Source organism: Lonchura striata, chromosome 4, assembly GCF_050655825.1.
Source record: "Lonchura striata isolate lonStrDom1 chromosome 4, ASM5065582v1, whole genome shotgun sequence".
In the NCBI taxonomy this organism is placed as follows: Eukaryota; Metazoa; Chordata; class Aves; order Passeriformes; family Estrildidae; genus Lonchura; species Lonchura striata.
In genome coordinates, this window is record NC_140706.1 from 57,906,468 (window position 1) to 57,931,497 (window position 25,030).

Genomic DNA, 25,030 nt, shown 5'->3' on the forward strand with positions numbered 1-25,030 from the left:
GTCAAAAGTGCTCCCTGCAGCAGTAGCTTCACACAAGTCTGCACGCAATGTTTGATTTCAGATACAAGATGAACAGCAAATAGACCTAAATAAACATCTTAGAGATGCAGGCATGGCTTTTACCAAGTCAGCAGCCATAGGCCCTCCAGATGCCTGAGAACCTCCCCATAAAAGTGAGGCAAGGTTTTTCTGGGGAAGAGTTGCTTCCTGGAGACATGGCCACTGACTTGAAGTTGACCTTTTAATCTGCTAAAATTGACGAACATGGTTAACCTTGACCTGGAAGCCCATGCAAAAGGCATTAGTGTTTTTCAATCGGTCATGAAACCATATATATAAAAATCCAGGTAGACAAGAACAACTTTTTCTTTAATGCTCTGGAATTGCCTAAAATATTTTCTTTTTTAATAATGGGATCTGGTTTTCAGGCATTCAGTACAACAAATTTTATGTTGCTAATAAACACATTTGTCTAATGAATATCTCTTGGTAAGCTTGCCTGTAATTCAGGAAACCCAAGTGTAGCCAAGATAAAAATATGCACATACTAAAAGCTCAAATTGAAGAGAAAAAAAAAAAATCAATTCAAAGTTAAATTACCCATCTTAAATTTCATATAAAGGCTACTAGAAATACTGAGCTCTTGAACTTCAATTAATCTCTAGCAATTAAGCCAGAAGGGAAAAAGATTCTTCAGAGTATCAGGAAGAGGGAAAAAGAAAAAAAAAAAAAAAAAAAAAGGGAAAAAAAGCTTCAAAGTGCTCATATCAGCTTTGGTAGGGACATCATCTCTTAAACTCCCATTCATGGCTCTGTTGGGCTGATTAACTCATGCTTGTCCTAGACTCCTCTGGGTTTCTGTTTTCCAGGCATCCGTGTGTGACTGCCTGCTTGCGTGTGGCATACATTTTCCAGCATCACTTCTCAGGGATTAATTGGCAGAAGTGCTTGTCATGGTTAAATAGTTTTATTTAATTTGCACTGTGTGAAGATAGTTTGGCAAAAGGGAAAATAATCAAAATTTAATTGCTTTTCCCCCCTGTTATAATGAGAAACAGTTGCATTCCTTGGAGACTCAGCTGGGAATAGAACATTACTTAGTTTTATTGTTAATATACAATAATAATAATAATAATAAAAAAATTTAAAAATCAATAATCAATCTCATGCAGTAGGAGAGTGACAAGCCCAGCACAGCTAAAACAGATTTATATAATCAACAAATGAAGTTTATAAAGATACTGAGGGGACAAGAAAACATTGACACCATTTCAGGAAAAACCCAGAGGACTTTGTTACAGGTTTCTAAACAAACAAAAACTTACTAAATGCCTCAAAGATGTCATTTCAATCAGTCATGCCAGCTATGGGAAGTATCACCTTTAGTGACTGGCCAGAGTCTGTGCCTCACAAGTTAAAGGATTTGCTAAAACTTGACTACCTCTCATTTCTTCTAATTTCAGGCAAAATTATTAATTTGTTTTTCATGGATTCAAAGTGGAAAGAAAGGCTGCCTTAGCCCTCCTCTTCCCTGTTGTCATCTTTCCTTACATATTGCCTATCAGAAAAGGGTCCAAAGGTTTCCAGGGAAGATAAATTAGAGAAATGTGCTGATGCATGTCATGTTTTTTATGATTATTCCTTTGGCATATTGAAATCAGCTTTCAAATTGGAATAGGAAGAGGACAACCAGATCATTGTAACAAGAGCTTCATTTGGAGAGGACCTGCTTTTACAGCTCTGGCTTTTCTCACCAAATAAAAGACATTCCTCACTGCTAAGTGTTAACCAACTGAAGGAAACTTCACATCACTTCCCCCTACCCTAGAAGACATCACAAGGAGGAGATTTAATGAAACACGTAGGGGCCATGGTTCAGCAACGTGGTGCTTGCCACACTGAAGGTACAAATCAGGTTGCCTGGAAACCCACAGCCCAAAACTCCCACTGGCACTGTCCTATACCAGCTAGCCTCAACGAGAATTTGCAATAATTTTGGCTAATTCCAGTAATTTTTGTTTGGTTACAGCTTATGTTTGCTCTGCCAGGAACATTGTGGTAATGACTTCCAAACATGCACAGGACCATTTTGGTCACAAATTCTTCTGTAAAGGGGAAGAGAGGACTTCCCTAGCCTTCCTTGATACATGTTCCTCTCTCCAATGAAAAGAGGGGGATATCTGCGTACCCTCACACTGCTCTATCTAACAAAGCCACAGCCTGAAAAAGCCTCTCTCAGGTGGTTATTAACCATAAAGAAATGCCTGAAGGTGAAGTTTATCCAAAGTATCACAAAATATGGTGCTTAAAGGAAAAAGAATCATATTTCAATTTGAATTAAGGCAGTGATGAGTGCAGGAAATTTATGTCTGCACATTAAGAAAATCACAACCACTTTCCACCAGAATTTGCCAGTATATCTTGCCCTGAAAAAAATAGTGTTAACAAGACTCTTAACACAATTAATTAATTACCCAATTACTTCTTGTATCCTCTACAGTTAATTTCCTTGCATCATCATCTTTTTTTACAATACACTCCTTTAAAAAGATATGGGAAACAAAAGACAAGCCAACAATCAGAACTCCCATTTGGAATTAAATCATTCAATACCTTATGCAAAAACTGCTGGAACAAGGTTTTGCCCTTTCCCATGGACAGATGTTGCCATCTAGAAGAAAATGACAAACTCCAAGGTTTAAATGTCACTCCCTAGCACTCTGGTTCAAACAAAAATGGAAGTGGCATTAAGAGAGCAGTATGCAAGCTCCGCAGACTGGTAATTTCTTTTCTTAGAAAACAGAGTTTACACACACATTTAGTGGCACTCATCACAAAGTACACATCTGAAAGCAAAGGCTTTCTTGATTTTAGTGTCCAGAAAGCTATTTTCTCATTGCTAGTGAATTATTTGCTATTTTGGTCTATTCAGGAATTTCCCACTTCAGTAACAAGTTTCTAAAATCTTAAAAAAACCCAACAAAAAATCAGACCTACCATTAATTCCCATAGAAGGCAACCTCCAGAGCACTGTCTGAGCAAGGTCCAAAGAGTACGACTCAAGAAACACATTTTTACCTTTTTATGGATGTTGCAAATAGGCACAATCAAAACATTTATAATGTGAATGTTATTTTCCTTCTTAACTGAGGCAGAGAGTATCCAACCAAGAAAAGCACTCAGTGAAGTGAGGCACTGATTGTCTGGGTGCCTTTCTGGAAGGTACACTTCAGTTAAAGTCAAGTCATTAGGCTCAGCAGAAGAGGAAGCGGATGAAATCCAATCGAATGCATTACAGAGGTCAGACTAAATGAGCTAATGGTCCCTTCTGGTCTTAAAAAATCTATTAATCTAATTTAATTCTCTGTTCTACTCCTCATACCAGAGTCAATTTGAACTCATTTATATGAAAAAAAACACATTACGGCAGCCCTACACAACACTGTGTTCTGACCATGCAGTTTTAGGCTACCCAAAAGCTTAATTTACTCCCCACTGAGCTCAGGAGGAGGCTTGATTTACCCAAAAAGAGAACTTACATTTACAAGCAAGGCACCAGCCACAGGCACCTCTCCCACCAGAATTGTTGGATGAATGCTCACCTTAAACTGTACAAATCAACCAGACACTTGCCAGAGCAGTCTCCACCTTGGCTTGGTTTTTTGGGTGATGGCATCCTTCACTCAGCCTGATACTTGCCATGGTGAAGAGCACAACGCTTTCTTCAAAAAAATCTGTTCCCGTCATTCCAAGGATATTTCTTGTGAATAACTTGTAACACACTCAATATTGCATCAAGAAAATACTTGGCAGCTACTGTCCAGTGAGAAAAGCATGCACTTAGGAGGAGAAGGCCAGAAATATTCCCTGCTGTTAATGTTACCATGGTACTCAGTATGCTCCTATCAAGCAAATATATTTTATTATCTCTCCACCTCAAAAAAAAAAAAAAAAAAAAAAAAGAAGGAAAAATTTCCCTTTTTTTCTTTTCTTCTTCATGCAGTTTTCCCTCAGTATTTCCCTCCTCCTGAAACCTGTGTTCATATTAACATCACCAGTCATTTGCTTAATTTGGCAGTACAAGAGTGCAAAACATCACATGAATCCAGGCTGATCAACCTTAGTGAGCCACAGCATCCTCCAAGCATGCCTTGGATAGAGGGAATAATTTAACACAGAGGAGCAACTGAAGGCCAGTACATGGGGGCTCACAAAAGCTTTTCTTCACATGGTAGGTTGGAAAGATCTTAGGAGTAGGGTAGAGACTTCATCTCTGCTGGCATGTCTGTACTTGATGTTGCCTTTACTTTTTCTCTCTGCCTGCAGCATAGACAGCCCTTCCCCTGTCTCTGTCCCAGACATCAACAGATGAAAAAGAACTGCAGAGCTGCCTAATGCCTCATCTCTCCAGTGGTTGTGTTAATTTATTCCAGCTATTTGAGGGAAGCATGAATGGCACCCCAGTAAGCCAACTCAAACTGGTAGAAAGGCAGCTGATTTTCCCATCTTCTGTTCATGACCACTGTATAACTTTTATTCTTTTTAACTCTGATGTTTCTTTGTTTTTTTTTTCCTCCTCCCTTTTGAGCCTTAAGCAGGTGGTACTTTGTGAAAACAGACCCAAGGAGCTATGCAACATAAAACAGCTGTTTTGCCTCTTCAGTGCCAGTCTCTTCAAACTGAATCCTGTATTTCAGTGAAGCTTCCCCTAAGTCCTGTTTCCTCTCAGCACATTTTAATCAAGCAAAAATCCTATTTACAGTGAAGAAATCCTGTTACAGCGAACAATCATTACATTGTTTTCCTGGACACATCTTGTTACCTAAGCCTTTATTGTCTCCTTTGCCTTCCAATCATGTGCACACCCTTAAAAATTAACCTTTTCAACATTAAAATGTAAGGCATATATTGCAACCTAAATTCATACAGATATTCACCATTTTTTTCCAGCTTACAATTTATATATTCTCTTTGGATGCTTCAGACACAAAGGGCCTCTCACTGGCAAAATGCAATTCCTTCCAGGGCAAACAGCAATCCACTGCAGACTTAATCCTGAAGCCTCTAGCCCAAATTCCCACCAGCTTCAGATGATTTATCTGAAAAAAAGTTGAGCTGAAACTCTTCTGGGATTTTGTCCCAGAAAGTTTTTCACTTTATCAACCTTTACTTTTGCACACATGGTGGACTCACCTGAATCAACACTTCTATTCTTGATTTTTTCACAACTCAACTCTCTTGCTTTAGCATAGTTTGAGAAGTGCTTTGAAGTCCTTACTACTTCTATCTTTCCTTAATCTGTGCTCCCTTCATGGCTAGTCCCATGTCTCCCTGAATGTAGAGATCTTCAAACTAGCTGCCAAGATTCTTTTTGCTCCTTCAAATTAAATTCCCTTACTATCAGTAATCAATACAATCCAACCCTACCATAAGAGTTCAGCTGGATTTATGAGGATAATGCTGACCCTTCCATTCCTCAGACATGCCTTGGGTATGTCAGTGCTCCTTATCAGCACTGATATACCTCTGGAAAGTTGACTTGCTGCTGGATCTGAAGGATGGGGACCTGCCAAGGACAGCACCACAACTGCCTGAAGTCAAGGGAAGGCTCTTTAAAGCCTCCCTTTAGAGGACTTTTTAGCTGACTCCTAAAGAGTTCTTACTCTTCTTTAACTCGTGTATGAGGGCAGAAAGAAGGGCATCCAATGCCTTCCCTGCTTGCTTTGACTCTAAAGCAGAATATGGCAGTGCATCCATATCTGCTTTCTCAGTTAAAAAAAAAAAAAAAAAAAAAAGGGAAAAAGAAAGAAAACCTGGCATAGCAGCACTGAAGAGTGCTGGTGGCATCTAAGAAGTTAATTAGCAACATTGAACTAGACTTTAGGAGACAAGTCTTAATAAGTGTTGCTAAAAATACCACACTAGTCATTTCCAGAACAAACACAATCAGTGGCAGACGAGGGAGGAGAGCAATCCAGACCCTTGAGCTACAGTGGTGGAGGTATTTTCAGTGGGGAACAGGAATAAAGGCTGCTCATTTCAAAAATGCAGTAGCAAAAACCAAATCCAGGACAACCATGTCCCAAGCCAGGCTAGTGGCTCTGCAGTCAGGCCATAGCAGAACCACAAGAAGCAGAAGTGTTTGCCCCACACAGGGCCTCCAGGTGTACAAATGGGACCTGCATGGAAAAGGTAATGCCTTCACAAAAAGCCTGGCACCTTTTAATCTTGGTTTGGGGTGGCAGGAAAGGAGCTGGCAGAGGCAACACCTCAAAAATGGAACGTCCAGGAGTCTCTTGGGCTAAACCCCCCAAATACATGCAGACCCCCATCATTGCACACAAGCCAGCTAAATAAGCTAGCTAAGGGATAAATGATGGACTAAACACTAAAATCACATTTAAAAACTCAACACTTGAAGGCTGTCTCTAGAACAAAATGTAGTCCCTTTTTCCTGCAAAAAGCAGCTTTGGACATGTGCTATGTGTCACCTCTTGCTCCCTGCTGCTGGCAAACAGCTCTAACCCAAAGTGCTGGCACATTCACAGCTGGGTTTGGTGCTAAGTGGACTGATAAGCCATGGTTGAGGTCAGCATGACTCAGTGGTCTCAAACTCAATGAAATAACAATTAATCACTACTGAGGCTGATTCCTCACATTGAAAAGCTCACTGCAGAAGAGGAAAAGCCACTATCCTTCACTGGCAGTTAATGCTTTTTTCCCTATGAAATCGCGCCCCAATCTGCATCCAATGCTTGCTGCCAGAAACAGCTGTCTCAGCTTTTCAGACACGTTCTTGGCAAGGTCCTTTCTCCCTCACAGTGTTTGACAGGATTATGAAATGCTGAAGCCTCAGGCCTCCTTTTGTTTTGAAGCTTAAAAGTGAAGTTTTAGCTTAATCAGTTTGTCTCTTCCTGCCCTTCCCCTACTCCAACCATCCTGGCTGCCCACCAGCCCAGTCGCCAAGCATTCCCATGGGAACAGGGCCCCAGCCCATGGATATAGGCAATGGCAGCAACTGACCTACAAGGATACAGCAGTATCCCAGTTTAGTTCATGGATAGGTTACCATTTTCTGTACCATCTTCTCAGGGTGGTTTAAACAGTTGCTCCAGAGCAGGAGCAGGGAGCTCAGGAAGAGGAAGTGAGGAAGAGGAAGGCTGCTCCAAGTCTGGTAATGTTATCTGCTGTTCCACGGTAGTTTTATTTAGGAAAGAGAAGCAACGACATATTTATTTGTACTGAAGAGACACTGATGTTCATCCCACTATGCTAACCAAAGAGTATTAATATTTATGACATGCTCTGCACAGGCAGAATTTTGAAGCTGAGGAATATTGCACTTTTTAAGGATTTTTTTGTGAAATGGTAGACAAAAGAGCTCAAACTCCAGCTTTACAGACAGAAAGGCGAAACCCCTTATTTCAGAAGTTTAGTGTGGTATGATGCTTTTTTATAATTTTCTACTCAAACACTGCTTTACAAAGAGGACAAATTTAAAACAGGATAAAAATTAAGAAACAGAGCAGGACTCAAAATGGAGTATGAATGCAACACTGTCCTCCTGTCTCTTCGAGCTTAAGGTACTGTCTACTCAACAAATGTAGGCTGAAAGGCCTGCTTTGCTGTAAAAGATGTTCTGCTTTTCTCACCTCCAAACTCAGACATCCCTTTGTGCCCGAGATAGCAAAAAGTGACTGAAATATTAATTGACTAAATGGAACATGAATTTGTGGGCAGATATTGGTGGATCAAAATCAGGGCTCCAGTCGCACTACACGTTTAGCAGAAGCTCCTGAAAGCAAGAGCTCCTCTCTCTGAAAGCCTCCAGCAACCCCGTGCAACCAGCAGCTGTCACTGTAAGCAGTGAGCAGGAACAGGATTGAGAGTCAGGGATGCTCCTAGGTGGGAGGAAAGAAACTGGAAAGTAAACACACAGGAGAAGCAGCAATTAAGCATGCAGCAGCTCCCTAAAAAATGGCCTTTGTCCACCAGGAGAAGCTGCTCATCAGAAAGGCACAGCCGGCCTTTTAAAATGCAGCCCGGATTCAACTTCAGAGATAGCAAACGTGGCTTATCACAATGGGTTCTGGAATTGATAGCAGTTCATATCCTGTGCACAAGTGGGATTTAAGATCCTGCAGCCCTTTTGATGCGTTCCTGGGCAAAGGAAGTTGGGCATCGGAGGTGAGCAGTGCAGGAAGCAGCACCCAGCTACACATGAGCACGGGACAGCTTTGAAATGTTCAAGTTCCTCTGCCCACTACCCACATTACTCAGCTGTCAAAGGAAAGGCCTCAGATTTATGATGTGAAAATTACATTTTAACGAGGTGTCATATGTGTTTAAAGTCCTTATTCATCACCATACTGCAACATCTTTTACCCAAGACACAAATGCACTTAATTAGCATATGATAAGGACAGACTGTTCACCTTATCTGCATTGTGAAACTGCTTCAGGAAGAAAAATACACAAAACAACCCAAACATTCTGACTGAATAAAATACTTGCAATCACATCTCAAGAGAGCATCCCACAATACTTCAAAAAATGTGGAAGATAGAAGTTTGACATAAATGCTCTGGGGTTCTTAAAATATCACAGATATCCATGCAATTTCTGTATCACATTTGATTACCAGAATGACTGTCCACAGTGTTAATATGAAACATGCAGAAGCCACTGAAGCACATTTAGGCTGTATTAGTAGTTCTACAGATCATATCAGCATCTTCCTTATGTACTGGGCATATTTATTTATTAACTTCACACATCCATGGAGTAGCCCATATGGTAATGCTTGGGTCTCCTGGACATAATTTAAAATACCTTCTTGAAAATAGGAGATCTGTGTGCCCCATGTCACTGGGAATGTCTGCTGGGACACCCAAGGCCAAAATATGTACAAAGGGATCGTTAACTTGGTTCAAGTTCTTCCTTGGACTTCTTTGCTATGGGACATGCTCCAGTCCCCACTTAAGCACCCAAATGCTCAGTCAGCATATCCTGAGCCCTGGCAAGAGCTGCCAGCACCAGGGCACCTCATACATTTAGAAGACAGAATTTGTGGTCTCTTTGATGGCCAGGAACCCCTGGTCTGGAGTCCAGGCAGGAGCTGTGCCTGCTCAGGGAGGTGCTGAGGCACAGAACCAGGAGATGTGGGTATGCAGGCAGCACAGCACTGGGAAGCAGCATGGGAGCGTTTCACCTTTTTGGAGAGGCAAGTTTGTTGATCTTGAGTTGATTTGCACAGAACATGTCATAAGCGAGTTGTGATTTAAACAGGTAACTCTAGTGAATATCAACTGATTAGGTTGCAGAAAATTTTCATCTTGTCACTACAGCCTTCTCTTTGCCTCTCTGCATATGTCTGGTAGGACACATAAAAAAAATAACCTGAATACTCTTCTGGGTTTAACTTGTTGAAGAATGAGAAGAAATGCAGAGCTATCCTTACTAACACTTCAAATTCACAAACACAATAGAAGCTACAAAGAAATAACCCAAAACCTCAGGAGCATTTATGAAGAAGCATCCTCCATAAAGCTCATTTTAAGGCCAAACAGCTCAAAGAAAATACACTTCCAAAGGCTTTTGGTATCTTCAAGTTCACTTCTTGAGGACAGACATTGATGATAGGTTTCTTGGGACTTGCAGGTACTGAGGAGTGCTTGCTTTCAAAACCACTTTTGGGATAAATGAGAACAACCCCAGACAAAAGGGGCGGGGGGCGGGGAGAGAGCAGGTTAAATCCTTAAAATGCAGCTTTTCTCATTTCTGACAAAAAGGAACAGTTGGGTTTAATTCCATCAAAACCTTGAATTGCTTCAAGATCAGCTAAAATCGGCTTTTAGCACTTCAAAATATTTTATTTTCTGTGGTAACTTCAACTGCTCCAGAAGTTGAGCACAGGAACTCCAGGATTTGACATTCACTCTCTCTAAGGAGTAAAAGCTCATTTTTTAAAATAGTAGGTGAGAGAGGCTCTGCAACAGTGAAGATCTCAAATATGCTCCAAACCTACATGCACAAATTTTTAATTAAAAATCACAGAAAATGCTTCCACATTGTGAACAGCAAGCGAGCCCCACCTTTCCTATAAATTAAGAAACTCCTGCCAATTCCCAGTTTCTCTGAACAGTTTGGGAAAAGACTGGAAATGCCTGATTCTAGGTGAACTGCAGTCTCCAGAACCTGTATTTTATTTTAGATATCCCTGAAATGTATGATGCAAGTGATTTCTAATTGGTTACTGGCTATTTAAGTAGTCAAATATTTCACTTTTCTTGTTATGACCAATTTTTGCTTTTAAGAGCTCTTCTAAAACTTCACCCTTAGTTGTTTTTTAACAACCCATATGTTCAACCCATCAGTTTTACAATCCTTCTTTTATTTTCTAATTAAGCTGATATTGTTTACAAATTTTGCTACTCAAATTGTAACACCATGGAAAATGCCTGCATTGAACACGTCTCTAATACAAAGAAATATTGATGTTATTTGAAGAGAGACACATATCCACAGTCCACTCCATTTAAGAAAAAAAAAAAAAAAAAAAGAAAAACATCTAAACAAAACCAAATAAAAATATAAAAATATCCTGGTTCTTCACTGCTTTCCCAGCATTTTATCAGCTTAAGTTCTTGCTCTTTGGTGGAGGAGCTGGGTTTAAGACAATTAGATATTTAGTGTTACGTAGTGTTAGTTAGTGTTATGTAAAGCAATGCAGCATGAAATTTGGTGCTAACCAAAAAAATGCATTGCACTGAACTTGGAAGAGAAAGCATCATGCAGACCTGGTCTCCTGGCTCCTCTCTGCAGAAAAGCCTGATGTCAAGCAACTATTTGCTCACCTGTTCAACTCAAAATCAGTGCTTCTGTTTCACTGGTTCATCAAAAATTGTTCCCACTAATCAGGCTATGTGGGTAATGGAGCAGCAAACTCCCTTAGTGAAGTTTTTTTTCTTGTCCTTGTAATGTCTTGGCCCATCCAAGTTTTCTCATCAAAAAATTCAGTGGCTGTCAGAGCAGACCTCTCAAAAGTCCTCTAAACTTGTCAAATAGTGACGTAACGGGATTCTTATGCAGTTTTGCCAGAAAGGAAATCCTGACAATTCTCAGGGAAGAAAACTGCAGGTAAAATTCAGATTTTTATCCATACTACAAAGCTTTGTACAAAATTTGCACACAGGGAATGTCAGAGAAGGCACCAGATTCTATGACACTAGATTAACTCTCTCATGCCCACCATTCAAAGCTAAGAGCTGCTTCAGGTTCCTATCTGAGGCACTGGGGGATTTTAAATTCTCATCCAAACCAGAGTGAGTGGCTCAAACCAGACTGACACAAAAGATAAATCAAATCCTCGCAGCTCACAGGCTTTTAGCCCCCTGCAAGGTTTTCATCTACTCTCCCATTTTACCATCTTACACTGTGAAAAAAGGAGAACAATTTCCTTTTTAATTGATTTTTTTCCTTATTTTAGTTTTTTTCACTGATTAAAGCTTTTTTTTTTTTTTTTAAGATGCTAGTACTGGCAATGGTCACTACATGAAAAAGTGCCAGCAAAGAGTCCATTATAATACCTGGAAATAATTCTCTAAAAAGGAAAGAAACTGTGAAATGGAAGGGATGCAACTCATTTCCACTCCTTGGGGCTAACCAATAGCTCACAAATTGCTCTGCTTCACTCCACCACCCAGAAAGTACATGCTTGTCAGTTAGTTAGGAGAAGTATTACTTCATTTTTCACTCATCTGAGATCTTAGAGAGGTCAACATAATTGAAAATATCTCTACTCCTTAACAATCTGCTTCTTCAAGATTTTCTTCTCCCCTTCCTCACATTTTTGTAAAAAAATCACAATTTCACTGCCAGTTTACTACTTTTATTCCAGCCCTCCCCAGATTTTCATACCCACAATTTCTTTCAGCATCTCTTGATCCATTTTTATTTTATATGGGTAACAGGCTGCACACAGAAAAAGAAAATCTCATCAACACAAACCTTTTCACTTCTCTTTTGCAATCTAAAGCCTTGAATCCACTCACGCACTTTCAAGTTTCATACTTACAAAATAAATGTTTCAGAAAAAGCCATGTTATGGATTGAATACTTTACTGTCCAAATTATATTAATTTTGCCCCCCGTTTTTTTTTTTTTTTACTTTTTTAGCCTTTCAAAGTACACAGTCCACCACAGGAACTACCTGATACTATGACTACATCACTATAGTAACAACCATTTAAAACCACTGAGCAAATCCTGTTTGGAAATTCTTGCAATATCATACAAGCTTGACCACAGTGCAGGCTAAGTCTTGTTACTGGTAAAGTGGCAAGTTTATAATTGCAAAGTGATGATGGATTTCATAAAGGTAAGGGAATATACATAAAGTAATTACCAGCACAATTTCTAACAGGAAAAAAGGTGGAAAAGCTGGGAAACCTCAGGGCGGGGGGCCAGATGATACTCTAAGATAAAGTACAGTAAGTCATAAAATGCTTTAAAAACGAAAGAGAAACTTTACAGAAAATTAAGCAAGAATTTAGAGGATTTTGTTTATTCTCCTCCTGGCTCCAGACGCACACTTGTGGGTGCATGCTCACATTTTCAATTAGGCTCAGCTTCTCTAAAAATATAAAACTACCCCAGCTTAATGAAACAAAGTAATTTAAACTGGCAGGCAGTTTTCCTCCAGCTGTTTGCAACAACAACATCTTCCATGCTTTGTTTTGTCAAAATTCCTTCAGAAGGGAAAATTATCTGATCATGTATGAAAGAAATTTGATTCAGGAGAAAAGACTGCTACCCCAGTGAATAAAGCATGGACATTTGAAAACTGTTTCAGGCTACTTATGTGTAGATAGTCCTTCACCCACTTCATTTCAACTAAGGCCAAAGAAAAAAAAAATCTGCACATATTAATGTCCTAATAACCATTATAGGTCTGTGGTGAGGCCTTATTTGCATAAACTCAGCCAGATCAGTAAGACAGGAGTGTACTTCCATTTTACATAAAAATAAATATAAAAAAAAAAAAAACAAAACCAAAAAAACAGAAAGATTTTTGGTTTGGTATTAAATGCCTTACCTGCTCTGCTGTCCAGTGGGCCAAAATCCAAGGAGTATTTTACAACATGATAGTTGTTCCATACGTACAGGAGGTTGTCCCGGGGATTATAATCCACAGCAGCAATGTACTGGTAGGAGTTTGGAAAGGGCACATCCACCATGCTATCCTTGCTTTGGTCAGTGTTATATATGTAGTCTATTTTATTCCCTGTGGCTTCATTGTCATCATCTTCGTACACAGACTTCACCACATATAAAATCCCACAGATCATGAAGGCGTTAGAAGCTGACCTCTTGTCATAGGCAGTATCCCACGTCCCTTCGATCCTTAATGTGTAAGGGTTCAATTGGCTAATGACTATTTTGCCATTGTTTTGTTCTGTTGCATAGATTACCCAGAGCCCGTTCTCATCCACAGCCAGGTCTATGTCGGACTTGCCTCCCCACCGGTAGGGAGAGGTGTCGTGGTAGTTGGCGTTCGCTATGATTGCCTCACCGCTCTTTATCCTGGTCCTCAAGTCAAACTTGACGATGTTCCTGGTCCGCTCCTTGTTGAAGAACAAAGCCCCGTCGTACACCACGAAGCCCGTGCCGTCCACCCGGTGTGGGAGCTTGTAGGTGGTGGTTGGCCTCCCAGCAATGAAGTCGTCCTTGGAGGAGTATTCTGTCAGCGTGTCTGTCCGGTACGGTGTCCAGGGCATGTAGTAGATCTTGTCAGAGGCCTGCAGAGGGTCCTTGCACCAGGCGCCCGACTGGTGGTCAGACTCAAATAAGTGTTCGCTCTGGTAAACTCCTTTCAGCAGTCCAGGGCAAAGAAAAACTGTCATAGGGGAAAAGAATTTAAAAGAAAAATGGAATTAATGACGGTTCAGGGGTGGCTGGCTCAAGCATCTCAACAGCTTCTAGTCCCAGAGCAGAGGACACTCATCATGAGAGGAAACCCAAGAGCAATGCCTTGTAGCTGAAGACTATTATTCCCATCATATATCTGGAACAAGATCTGCCCCACCAAACTGGGGTTTTTCCCCCCCGGCTTGTTCTATCAGCTGTGGCTCATTTTCTTATTGCTTTTCAAATCTATTTTTACAGGTATACTTACTTGGACCACTCACTTTTGTAAACTCTGAAATGAGTATGTCCCCCCAAAGGTTTTCTGGGTTTGCATTTCCAAATTATATTCTGCAGTGAATCTGTACCTACTAGGTGAAGGGCTAAATTCCGAGGGAATTGATCCACATATTTATTTGAACAGCCCACAGAAGAGTGGCCTAGAAATGGAAATAAGAGAAAGAAATTCCCATCCTTACAGCCCAAGTGATATTAAATATTTAAAGGATACGAATAGCAAAGCAGAGGTGAATCCCTTAGCAACTCAGAAGAGCATTTAAAGCGAAGGGAGTGTTGGGGGGAACACCCATCTGGAGTATAACTAGGAATGAGACTTTCCAAGCTGCTACAGGACACATGAAACATGCAGTCCACACAATTAAAAACGAATGACATATGGATGCTGAAAGGAAAAGACAAGGAAGAAAGGAAGAAAGGAAAGAAGGAAGGAAAAGAATAAAGTTTGCTGGAGAGGAACCCAATGTCTAGATTTTAATCAGTTAAAAATGTCCTGTTAAATATAGTAGTAATTCAAACTTAAAAACATATACCTTCTATTGTTACATGAGAGGAGCACAGAGGAGCAGTTTGACTAACTGGGATGCTTTGCTGCTCAGACTTCGGGAGGGGGGCTGGCAGGGTCCAGGGAACACCCAAGACCTGGGAAAAGGCTCAGCCACTGCCCGGCTGGCCTCGGCCCCACGGGAACACCACCACCCAGGGGCCAGCCAGCTGGATGGGGAAGCAAGAGGAGGGATGCTATGGAGCAAATCTGGCCCTCGCCATCCCCATCAGCACCCTCCTGGCCTGGAGGCGCTGCACATGCTTCGGGGGGAGAATATTGGTTGGTTATTTGGAACGCCGATCTCCGCGATCCGTGAGAGGCACGGTGACCGTGACGATGGGATGGGTGGCAGGGAGGCATGAAGAAGTATCCCACCACGCGCTTCCGGCAGCACGGGGCTGGCAAGATGGGATCCCACATTCACACTTCCTGCTCGGAGCATAATTGATTATTTTTTTGTAAATTCAGAAATTGGTAATGTTGTCTGGAGAGTAAGACAGGAGGAAAATCAGATTTAATAACCAGTATAAAATGATATAGATCCATTGGAGTCTTAAGTAACCACGCGGAGTTGCTGAAAAAGGGGTGCCATTTCCAGGAGGCTTTTGCCATAATTAGATATACTTATGCACATACATATGTATGCACAGCTTCCAAATTCTTTGGGGCAGGAAAGTGAGATATCTAAACCTTTGAATATAAATTTCATGAAAAAATAAAGGTGGCACTGGTAAAAACTTTTCAGCAAATATGAGTTATCTTGTGAAGTTGAGCAGCAGAGATACTAAATAAACTTTAACAAAAAGGTAGTGAGAATTAATGACAAAGTATTTCAACTAAAACGTTAAACTGTTAAATAACTTAGCCTATACATAAGTAATATATATATAATTTGAAAGGTATTTAATTACCTTTTTGTTCCACTTCTATTGTAGAGAGAGAGGTAAAGAGAGAAAGGAGAAAAGAGAATAGATTAATGGTACTGTATTGGCCAGGTACTTTTCTTTACCTCTTTCATAAGAAAAGGAAGATTTATTAATTTACTTTGGTATGTGAACATGTATATATATATAGATATATAAACCTTTCTTCTGATTTATACACTGGATAATATGCAGACAAGCTGAACAAAATACAGATAAATTTTAACTTGAGAAAAATCTGTCAGAAGAAAAAAAAAGCCCAACACTTGGGATGTAATGAGCCCTCTGGACTCTACATTGTAGCAGCAACCTTCGACTAGTTTCATAGAGCAAAATGAAATATCCATTAAGTGAAATACAACTGATACAGCTTTATGTATAGAATAAAAATTCCAGGGAGAAACTTTATATGACATACATCTTCATATGTTTTGCCAAAATCCTGTAAAATAGATATCCCTGCCTAAAATAGGAGTATATTAACTTATGACATGAAAAAAAAACTTCGGAGAGTCAAATGAAGCATGTCCATGGATGTTCGTAGAGTCCTGTCCTTTGTCTTGGAAAAACACACTTTAGTAAGAGTTGGAAAAAAAAGCACTGGAAACATTGTAGCACTTATAAATACGATCCCAAAGATTCACAGTGTTAATGAGACAAAAATGTGTAAGCATTATTTCAAAAGCCCAACCCCAGAATTTGCTGGATATTTTAGTGTGAATTATTCACCGTGCATTATAACGCCGCTGAAGAGACTGTGTCCCTTTGGACAAAGCCCCTTTCAGGTGGAACACATAAATGAAGTGCACTTATTGATTCCTGAGTACTCAGCACTCGTTTCTATACCTAACAACCTCCTGCAAGAAAGTTTGGGGGCCCTCATCCAAAAGCCTCCTGTAGTTGTGGCACAGGCCCTGACTTCTTCCAGCATGGTGGTGACCCACCAGCCACTGCATCCCCAGCCCTGTGGTTTGCTGGTTCCATGGAGCCTCTTCCCTGAAGGTGTAAGAGAAGACAGGCCCCATGAAATAACAGAGGGAGAAGTGAGAACTTGCCAGCAAACCACGATGGTTTTGACAGCTGAGAGATCCCTGTTCGGAGAAGCGAGACCGGGATGTGAAGATATGCACAACATGTGCTTTGGTTTTGTTGCTCAGAGTTCACTCCAGCTCCTTCCAGACCAAGACACCTGCCAAGTGTCCTCTGGTGCTGGCATTGCAGAACTCTTTACATTCAAAAGTCTCGTTCATTTGGATGGGAAATTGCAGGCTCAGAGGAAGAACAATTTCAGGGTAGGGCTGCAAATGCTCTGGCTAGACATGTGGATCTACACGTCCCTGTCCAGAGAGGCATACAGCTGGAGCCAACTGCAGCTCCCGTAATGAGTGCTTCCAAACTCCAACAGCATTTTTTACCTGGGCTTTGATTCAGGCTCCTTTCTACCTCGTAACAGGATAAGGTTAAAGGCAAATGTTTTCAACATGTGGCTGTCAGGGCTCTAGGGACCAGAGACAATGCATTTGAATGCAATCTGGTTTTGCAAGGGAAGGAGCCAGCAAGATTAAAAGGCTCCAGACACAGCAGTTGGAGAAACCCACACACCACTTGTTCTCCCCATCCTGGGTTGTGACTGGTCACAGTTAAGTAAGGTGTTCAGAAAAGCATTAAATGTCCCTGGCAAAAAGCAAGAAGGCAACATGACAGATCCCCAAATGTATGGCTTCACATTGATTCCCCTGGCTGATGGTATACAGTACGTCTGGCAGCATAGAAGGTAGTAATTTACATTTCCAAATGTGCAAAAGCTTTTGTAATGCACTCAAACAACAGTGTGATATTGTAAAGCAGGGACAGAGAAGCTTCTAGAGGAGATAATACATTTGTGACCAGCTGATCTGAGTGACCTGAAGCGTTGATTACACGTATCCTGAATAGCTCGTATGTGTTATTAACACTCAATGCCATATCCAGCTCTCTTAAAATTCCAAACACAGATGTGTTTTGGTGACCTTCTGAATGGTGCTTCCATTGTATGTGTCACAAACACCTATTTTCCCTCTGCAAATTTAAGACTTAATGCTTTTGAATTTCAAGAATTACTCCACTTACACTGGGGCACCATATTCTTCAGACAGGTTCCATGAGAAGCTTGGAGGATTTAGATCATTGAACAATTCTAAAAGAAAGGGTCTAATTAGAGTCTGATTATCCCTTCAGTTACACAACATACTACTGCAAAACTGTCTTCATAAAGAACTGGTAGAATTTTTTTAAAATTTTGCCCAGTTACAGACAATTTTACATCTCTGTGATACCTGTACCAGTCTACAGAATTTTAGTACTGATGACAGCACAGGGTGCACCCTACTTACCTACACAGATCTACAGAAAAAAAAAAAAAAACAGGAATACACAACTTTTCTTCTTATAGTGAGGTCTTCCATTCCTGCTGTCACTGCATGGGTGGAGAACAAGGGTATTTCACCTTGATTCCCTACAGTGGCTGCCAGTGCCATTGACTTCAACAGTGTCAGGAGCCAAAAGGAAATCAAGGACCACTTGCTGTGCCCGAGGGGAGTTACTAACAAGCCACTGGTTTTCTCATGATTCTTCAGATGGAAGGAAAACTGCGGACAACATACAATCATGAGCCACTACAGCCTGTCCCCAAGCAGAATCCTACCACCTGTTCAGAGAAATCACACAAAAGCATTAATAAATTGCTCTTAGTATTGCTGGGTTGAGGCGCTGAAAACACACTCTGGCACAATTAACACTTGAACAACATTAGCTGCTCATTTTCCTACCACCACATTGAATTGCACTCAACTATTTAAGGCAAAAGTACACAGTGGTGGAGAATTATAGAGAGCTGTCTCCCTGGCACTGCTTCAAACCCACACAACAGCAGCATAAAACTCCTGTAAAAAAATAAATGTGAGTAGGGGAATTTTAAATGGCAACTGCAAAAGTAGTGCAAAAATGTGTGCCCTGCCCATTGCTAGTTGTTTGTTTAATTTTTCTTTTATCAAGGCAGATGTTTAATAGTAGCATAAGTAACATCCACTCCCTGCCCCTGTCCTTCACAAATTAGATTGATTTAATATACTCTGTCTAATAATTAATACACTAAGCATAGTTAATGCCAAAACAGAAGGACTAAAAAACCCAGTTTTTTGAGGCTGACCTTAGAAGCACAAGCTGCAGCTTCTAAGCCATGCTGAGAGTGTTTTTCATGCCAGACATGGCTGCTGTACCTCACACCCACAACCAACTTGACCACATGCATAGGCAGGTGAAGCTGAAAAGCAATTTATGTGTTTCTCCCTAACACACAGCCCCATCTGTGGGTCCTAGGTTGAATAGGGATATGTTTCAAAACCTGCAAATCTACCGAAGCACTCCAAAGCACACCCACATAGAGACTGCTCACAGGTGAAAGTGCTCTTCTTTTTTGAAAGCATGGTTGAGTCCTGGAATCAAGTTAAACAAAACAAAACAAAACAAAACAAAACAAACCCAAAAAAACCCCCAAAAAACCAACCAAACAAACAAACAAAAAAACAAATCAAAACAAAAACCCCCCCAAAAAACAGGAGGCACGCTGAAAATTCAGGGCGGCAGCAGACCTGAAATAAATACACCTAAACCCAGGGAATGAAAATCACAGAATGGTTTTGGTTGGAAGGGACTTTAAAGATCATCCAGTTCCCCCTTAAAGATCACCCAGCAATGGGCAAAGACACATTCAGCTATGCTAGATTGCTCAAAGCCTCATTAAAATATGAAAATACTTTTTGGAAAAAAAAAAAATATTGCTTTTCAAACCCACTCAACCTTCGTATATGGTTTATCAGAAGAAAAGCTAAGAGAGCTAGCTTGGCATTTATATGACATACTCTGGCAACCTGCAGTTCAACATGCTGCAGAGAAGTACCCATCTCTGCTTCTTTTTCTTCTCCCCACTCATGATTAAAGTGACAAAAGAGACCTCAGCCGAGTTGAGGGCTCACTCTGTGCAGCACAGACACAAAACAAAGTACACAGCACCATTTCTCTCATCCACCCACTCCTTCTGGGAAAGCCTGGGGTCCCACTGCAGTGCAGGTAGGCAGTCACCAAACCCCAAATGCCTTGATAATGGGAACACAGCCACATCCACTGCCGCAAGTTCCACCAGCAGAAAGTCAGAAGATATTTTACCTCTAGGCAAAGGAAACCCAACAGCAATACAATGGTCTTTGGGTTCACACCCTCCATTGCAACTATCCTCTCTACAGAATAACAATAACCAGCCTTTGTCCCTAACCTGCACAGCAAGCTGTCCTGAGGTCACAACTAAACTCCAGTCCTGTCAGCCCCAGTGAAACACTCATTTTCTGAGCTTTTAATGTGAAAAGTTTGAATTGCAACAGGGGAAAACCTCTTGAGTCTTGGCTCAGGAGCAAGTACAAAAGAATGGAAGAATTAGGTTTTCTGAGAGTATTTAACAAATACATATGAGTAATGCTATTTTTCCATTTTTTTGCCGCCAAGTCTTCCTTTACTTTGATTTTTCATTTTTCCTCAACATGATGGGTTTTCTAGAATACATTTAAATGGAGAACAGACCCCATTAACATTACTGGAATTTTCGGCCCAAGAGCAACCTGACACTTGAATGTAAAGAACTCAGACTTTCATTCTCCAGCCAGAGGAATGAAGAAATTATTCTTATCAAGTGTATCACCATGAATTATCTTCCCTGTGGCTGACAATTTCTCTTATGAAAGAACATTCAACTTTGAGCCTCTCTGATGGAGTTCGCCACCAAACAAAAATGATTCTACAAGCTAAGATTTAAAGTTTGCTTAGGTTTAAATTACTACAGTGGTGGGAGAAACTTCGTTTGTAACATTATTTTAAGGTCTCAGTAAACAGACAACTTCCTTCTTTTTGGCTGTATGCAACTATGTGTGCATGTTAAACTCCCACCTATAAAGCTGGGGAAAAAAATGAATTTATTGCACAGGAGATATATCTGCCATTTTACAGCAAATGAAGAGTTAATGCTTTATTTAATAAAATAAAGCCATAATCTCACTTTCTTAACTTCCAGATCACATTTTTCATATAATATCCAAGCACCAGTAAACAAAGGTGCTCTATGAGTGCTCTGGGCTACAATGGCTTAATGTAACACATTCCCGAAATTATCACCTCCTAATTAATTCTGCTGTGAAGTACAGAGATTGGAAATGTCAATAATCTATGCTTTCATGAACCACAACCTAAATTAGATCCTTAAATATGGTATCTATAGATGTGCAGAAATCAAAGCTGTCATTTCTCATAAGTGGATTTTTTTTTTCCTCCTTAGATTTCCATTCATCTGATAAATTTGTGAAACCTTTCAAACCATTAATTTGGGCTTCCTTAAAATGTCAGTACTTTCAGTCTGCTTTTTAATACATAATAACTAAGTTTAATAGATGTTCACTAAAATAAAACTAAGGATTATTAATGTTAAAACACCTGTCAGTGTAACTTAAAGTCATCAGGACCCAGGAAACCACTAATATACATTAAGTCATGTCCACTAGAGGTTTCTGTGAGATGAAAAAAGTTATGGCTTCCTACAAAATTGCCTTGTGTATTATAGATCAAACTTCAGGCTATTTTGGGAGAAAGCCATCATTTTGTTAAGACATTCATATAATGGATGACAGGCATCAGAGGCTCAAGCTCCTACATGGACTCTCCCACAAAACCCAAGTAATAACAAATGCTTTTCCATGGCACTGTCCCCTTGAGGCAAATTTTCTATAAGCTTAAATGTTATTACCTCATTTCCTAATTTTAGGTACCAAAGCACACACAAAAAATTACACCTTTAAATATTTTGTAAAGGGAGAACCAAAAATCTCTCCAGTAGAAAGCAAATGAAACTCAGGGATTCTGAGTTTTGGGATTAAACAGATCCATGCTGTGTGCCTGGCCCTGCAAGAGGAGCAAATAGTGAGCTGGTTCTCAACAATTTTGCAAACATTTGGATTTCCTGAAATTCTGTGAATAATTTCTATTCTTTCTTTGCCTTTCTCCTCTCATTATTATTCCAGGTAGCAGTCACAGTGACTGGCTTCTCTGAAGAAGCAGACATTTAATCAGCTTCAGCAGATACTGAATGTGATTGTGCTGCACTTCTAAATGTATTATTCCAAGAGATAAATATTTTTTTCTCAAGTAAAGATAATTCACTTAAGATAATGAGTCCTGAAATATACTGCACTGGAAAGAAAAGAAACAGCAGGAATTGTTATATTCAAAGTTCATCTTCAGAAGGAATATCTGATTTTTTTAATGTGCATAAATCTCTTCTGTAGATGAGATTTTATGTTTAGAGCACCATTTCAAAGATAAAGCGACCTGAAAAACAAATTTATCCCTGAATTTGGGAAACAAAAGAGTTGTTTATGCTATTCAAAGTGTTTGTCAGAGCACTGGCCACCACTCACTACCCTCACAAATAGAAAAGTTGTTCTCAACTTGCTGTGTACCAGAATTTTCCTTTTAAATCCACCAATTAAAAAAGAAGCAGCAAGATGAACAAGCACGAGATGAAAAAAAAAAAAAAAAAAAAAAAAGATACAGTACAAGTACTGTGCAAAATTCAATTAAGGCTACAGGTCATTCAGCCAAACTTTCCCTGGCAGTTGGCCTCGTATTGTTTCCAGCACAACAGCAGATGAGTGAGCCACCATTAAATTACAGCAGAATCAGCCACCTGGACATCATTCTCCCTTAACAAAGGAAAATTGTCAAAAGTGAAAGCACAGCTCCAGAAAGGGAGGTAAGCACTACAGGGCTGACCCTCTGCAGCACTTGTTCTGTGGCTGCCTCCTGCTGCCAGTGAAGAGCCTGGTGCTGAGCACCCATCAGCCTTTTGCAGCAAAGGACAAACAAGATGCAGAGATCTAGTCTCCCCAACAGAGACATGAATTACACTTCAGCCAGGATCTAAGCTTCTTTACAAAATGGGAGAGAGGCGTGCATCTGTGCATTACTTACAGCACCAAGCCTAAACTAATAAAAATAAATTTAAAAAAGATAGCTGAGCTTTCCCACATAACATTTATTTAATAGTACCCTTCTGAAAAAGGTCTAGGGGCAAACTGAGTATCCAGATGCTGTTTCCCTGCATCAGGAAAGGCTTCTGTGCACATAGAGGTGGATCAAAAGGTGCTAACAGCAGGGTTTGATGCTCCAGGGATGCTAAGTGTGGTTTTTCAGGGCAGGAATGTACATCTAATTCCCAGTGCTGCCAGCTCAGCCCAGGAGTGCTCAGAGCCAGGGTATGGAGAGACAAACTGACAGAATGGTTAAAGACCCAAAACAAAACAGTTGTTTGGGAAACAAATAACCTTGTCTGGCAAAATCTAACCCCAGAGAGCTCTTGTAATCCAATTTGAGTCTAGGCCTTACTCTCTTTGCTCATTCAGCCATTGTACCTGGGTCAGGAACTTAGACCTGGAAAACCACCCCACTTGCTCCTCCTTTTGGGATTTCAAATGCACAGGAATATCACATGGCAAATGTAGCTATTATTTTCACAGTTTGTTTTGGTTTTGTTTTTTTTTAATATATTTCTTGCCTCCTTACCTGACTTTAAATGAAGGAAATCCTGAATTCTCTTAAAGATTTGTCCTCATCCAGGAAACAGCTAAATCTGGGATGTCAAAAGCCTGACAGAGCCATCCAGGCAAACATTAGATGTCTTGCCTTAAGCAATAGGTGGGAAAGGAAAAATATCTTAGGTGGGGGAGCACTGAATTAAAGCTCCATGTCTTTCAGTCCGATCTCTCTCCAAAGAGGAATAAACTGTTTGTCACCCTGCCAGCTATGAGACTAGCTATAAAATAATAGATTCCACAGGCCCAAATGAGGCTAATCATGATTGCCAAGACATGTCTGAGCTGTGAGAAGTGAGTGAAATCTGATGCTCTTCAGAGAAAACATTTATTGAAAAGCTCTTTGCTCTGCAATAAGCCTTGGCAGTTCTCTCATGTCTTGGAGTATCTACCATATTTCTCATTTGATTGCAAGGCATATTGCTGACAGCAGCTGCTATGGCTGAGTTTCCTTTAATAATGCTTTGGTAGGTAAAACACCACTTCTTTTTAGCTATTGAGAGAACGGTCAGGAAGGATTTTGTATCAATTGCCTCTGTCAATAGTACTTATTCTTAAGTGTCTCCAACTAGATACTGTAGTAAAATGCCCATCAAAATCAGAAAAGGATTTCCACAAAGACAAACAAAGTGACACCTTTGTTTTCCCCTCTACAAATTGGTGAAACACCTACAAAGTAACTGGAGAGGTGGGATTTTACTGCAACCACTTTGGAGAGCAAGTGAGGAGCAGGGGAAGGAGATGTTAAGACTTCAGACCAGTGCTTTGGAACAGATTTTACAATCTGGTGTAAAATTTAACAACATCTGCTATTTAAAAAGAGAAGATGAAAAAAGGAACCAAGGCATGCCTTCTAGCATTTTTAGGCTGAAGTAATTAACACAAGTGTGCTGTACGCGTGTGTGTGAGCACATATGTGCACATATGCAGAGGAGTGGCTTCCAACATTTTAGGATTTAAATAATTAACCCAAGCATGTGTCACACACACATACGCTCACACGTGCAATGCAAAGATACTGGCACAGCTCACACTTTGAGGCACATTCCTAAAACACTCTGAAAGAAATGATTCTGACACATCCCATCAACAGACTGCTAAAGCAAGTATTGCAGAAAACTGCTTGGGAACTTTCATTTCATCTTCTCTTTTGCTTCAGCCTTCAATACTCGGAGTCAACCAAACCTCAGCTGAGAGGCAGATGTTTCAGAGGCGATCATGTGCTGATGAATTGTGAAAGGCTCCCATGCCTTTTCCTCATCTCATGCTCCAGATGTGCTGGGGGATGGGAGGGATTGTCTGCACGCCTTTGCAGTGTAAGGCAGGCACGGCCACCTCCTGGAAGGTAACACTGAATGTTGGGGTGGCCCCCTCAACACCCCTGTGTGCTGTGCACCAGCATCTTCCTCACCCTCAGCTTCCCTCATCTCTGCTGCAGCAAGCACTCATTAACCCCTGCCTACTCTCACATATCTGGGGAGCTGACCCAGCAGCAGAAACGATGCCAGGAGTCCCTGCAGTGCTCTGGGGATGGCTGTGACAAGCCAGCCTGCCACCAGCCGGGGCTGCCGCACACGGGCACCGGGACAGGCTGGCACTGGGGGTATGTACGTAATGAAGCACACGGGTAAACCCATTCAGGATGTACCATGCAGCTAATATGTGCTCTGAGCCCAAGTGTGAATAGAGAA

The 25,030-nt window shown here is 40.7% G+C and overlaps 1 protein-coding gene across 26 annotated transcripts in view; it reads right to left on the reverse strand.

Annotated features, from left to right (window-relative positions):
* Nucleotides 1–25,030, reverse strand: part of ADGRL3 (adhesion G protein-coupled receptor L3) — a 496,522-nt gene that overhangs the window by 157,682 nt on the left and 313,810 nt on the right. For 19 of the 26 annotated variants that reach the window (XM_085579188.1, XM_085579186.1, XM_077782989.2 and 16 more), the window contains 2 exons: nt 15,661–15,675; nt 13,097–13,897 (listed from right to left, as the gene is read on the reverse strand). In XM_085579188.1, coding sequence (XP_085435314.1) covers nt 13,097–13,897; nt 15,661–15,675 — 816 coding nt within the window. The remainder of the gene's footprint in view (nt 1–13,096; nt 13,898–15,660; nt 15,676–25,030) is intronic. The other 7 variants (XM_085579177.1, XM_077782984.2, XM_085579176.1 and 4 more) reach the window with 1 other exon arrangement.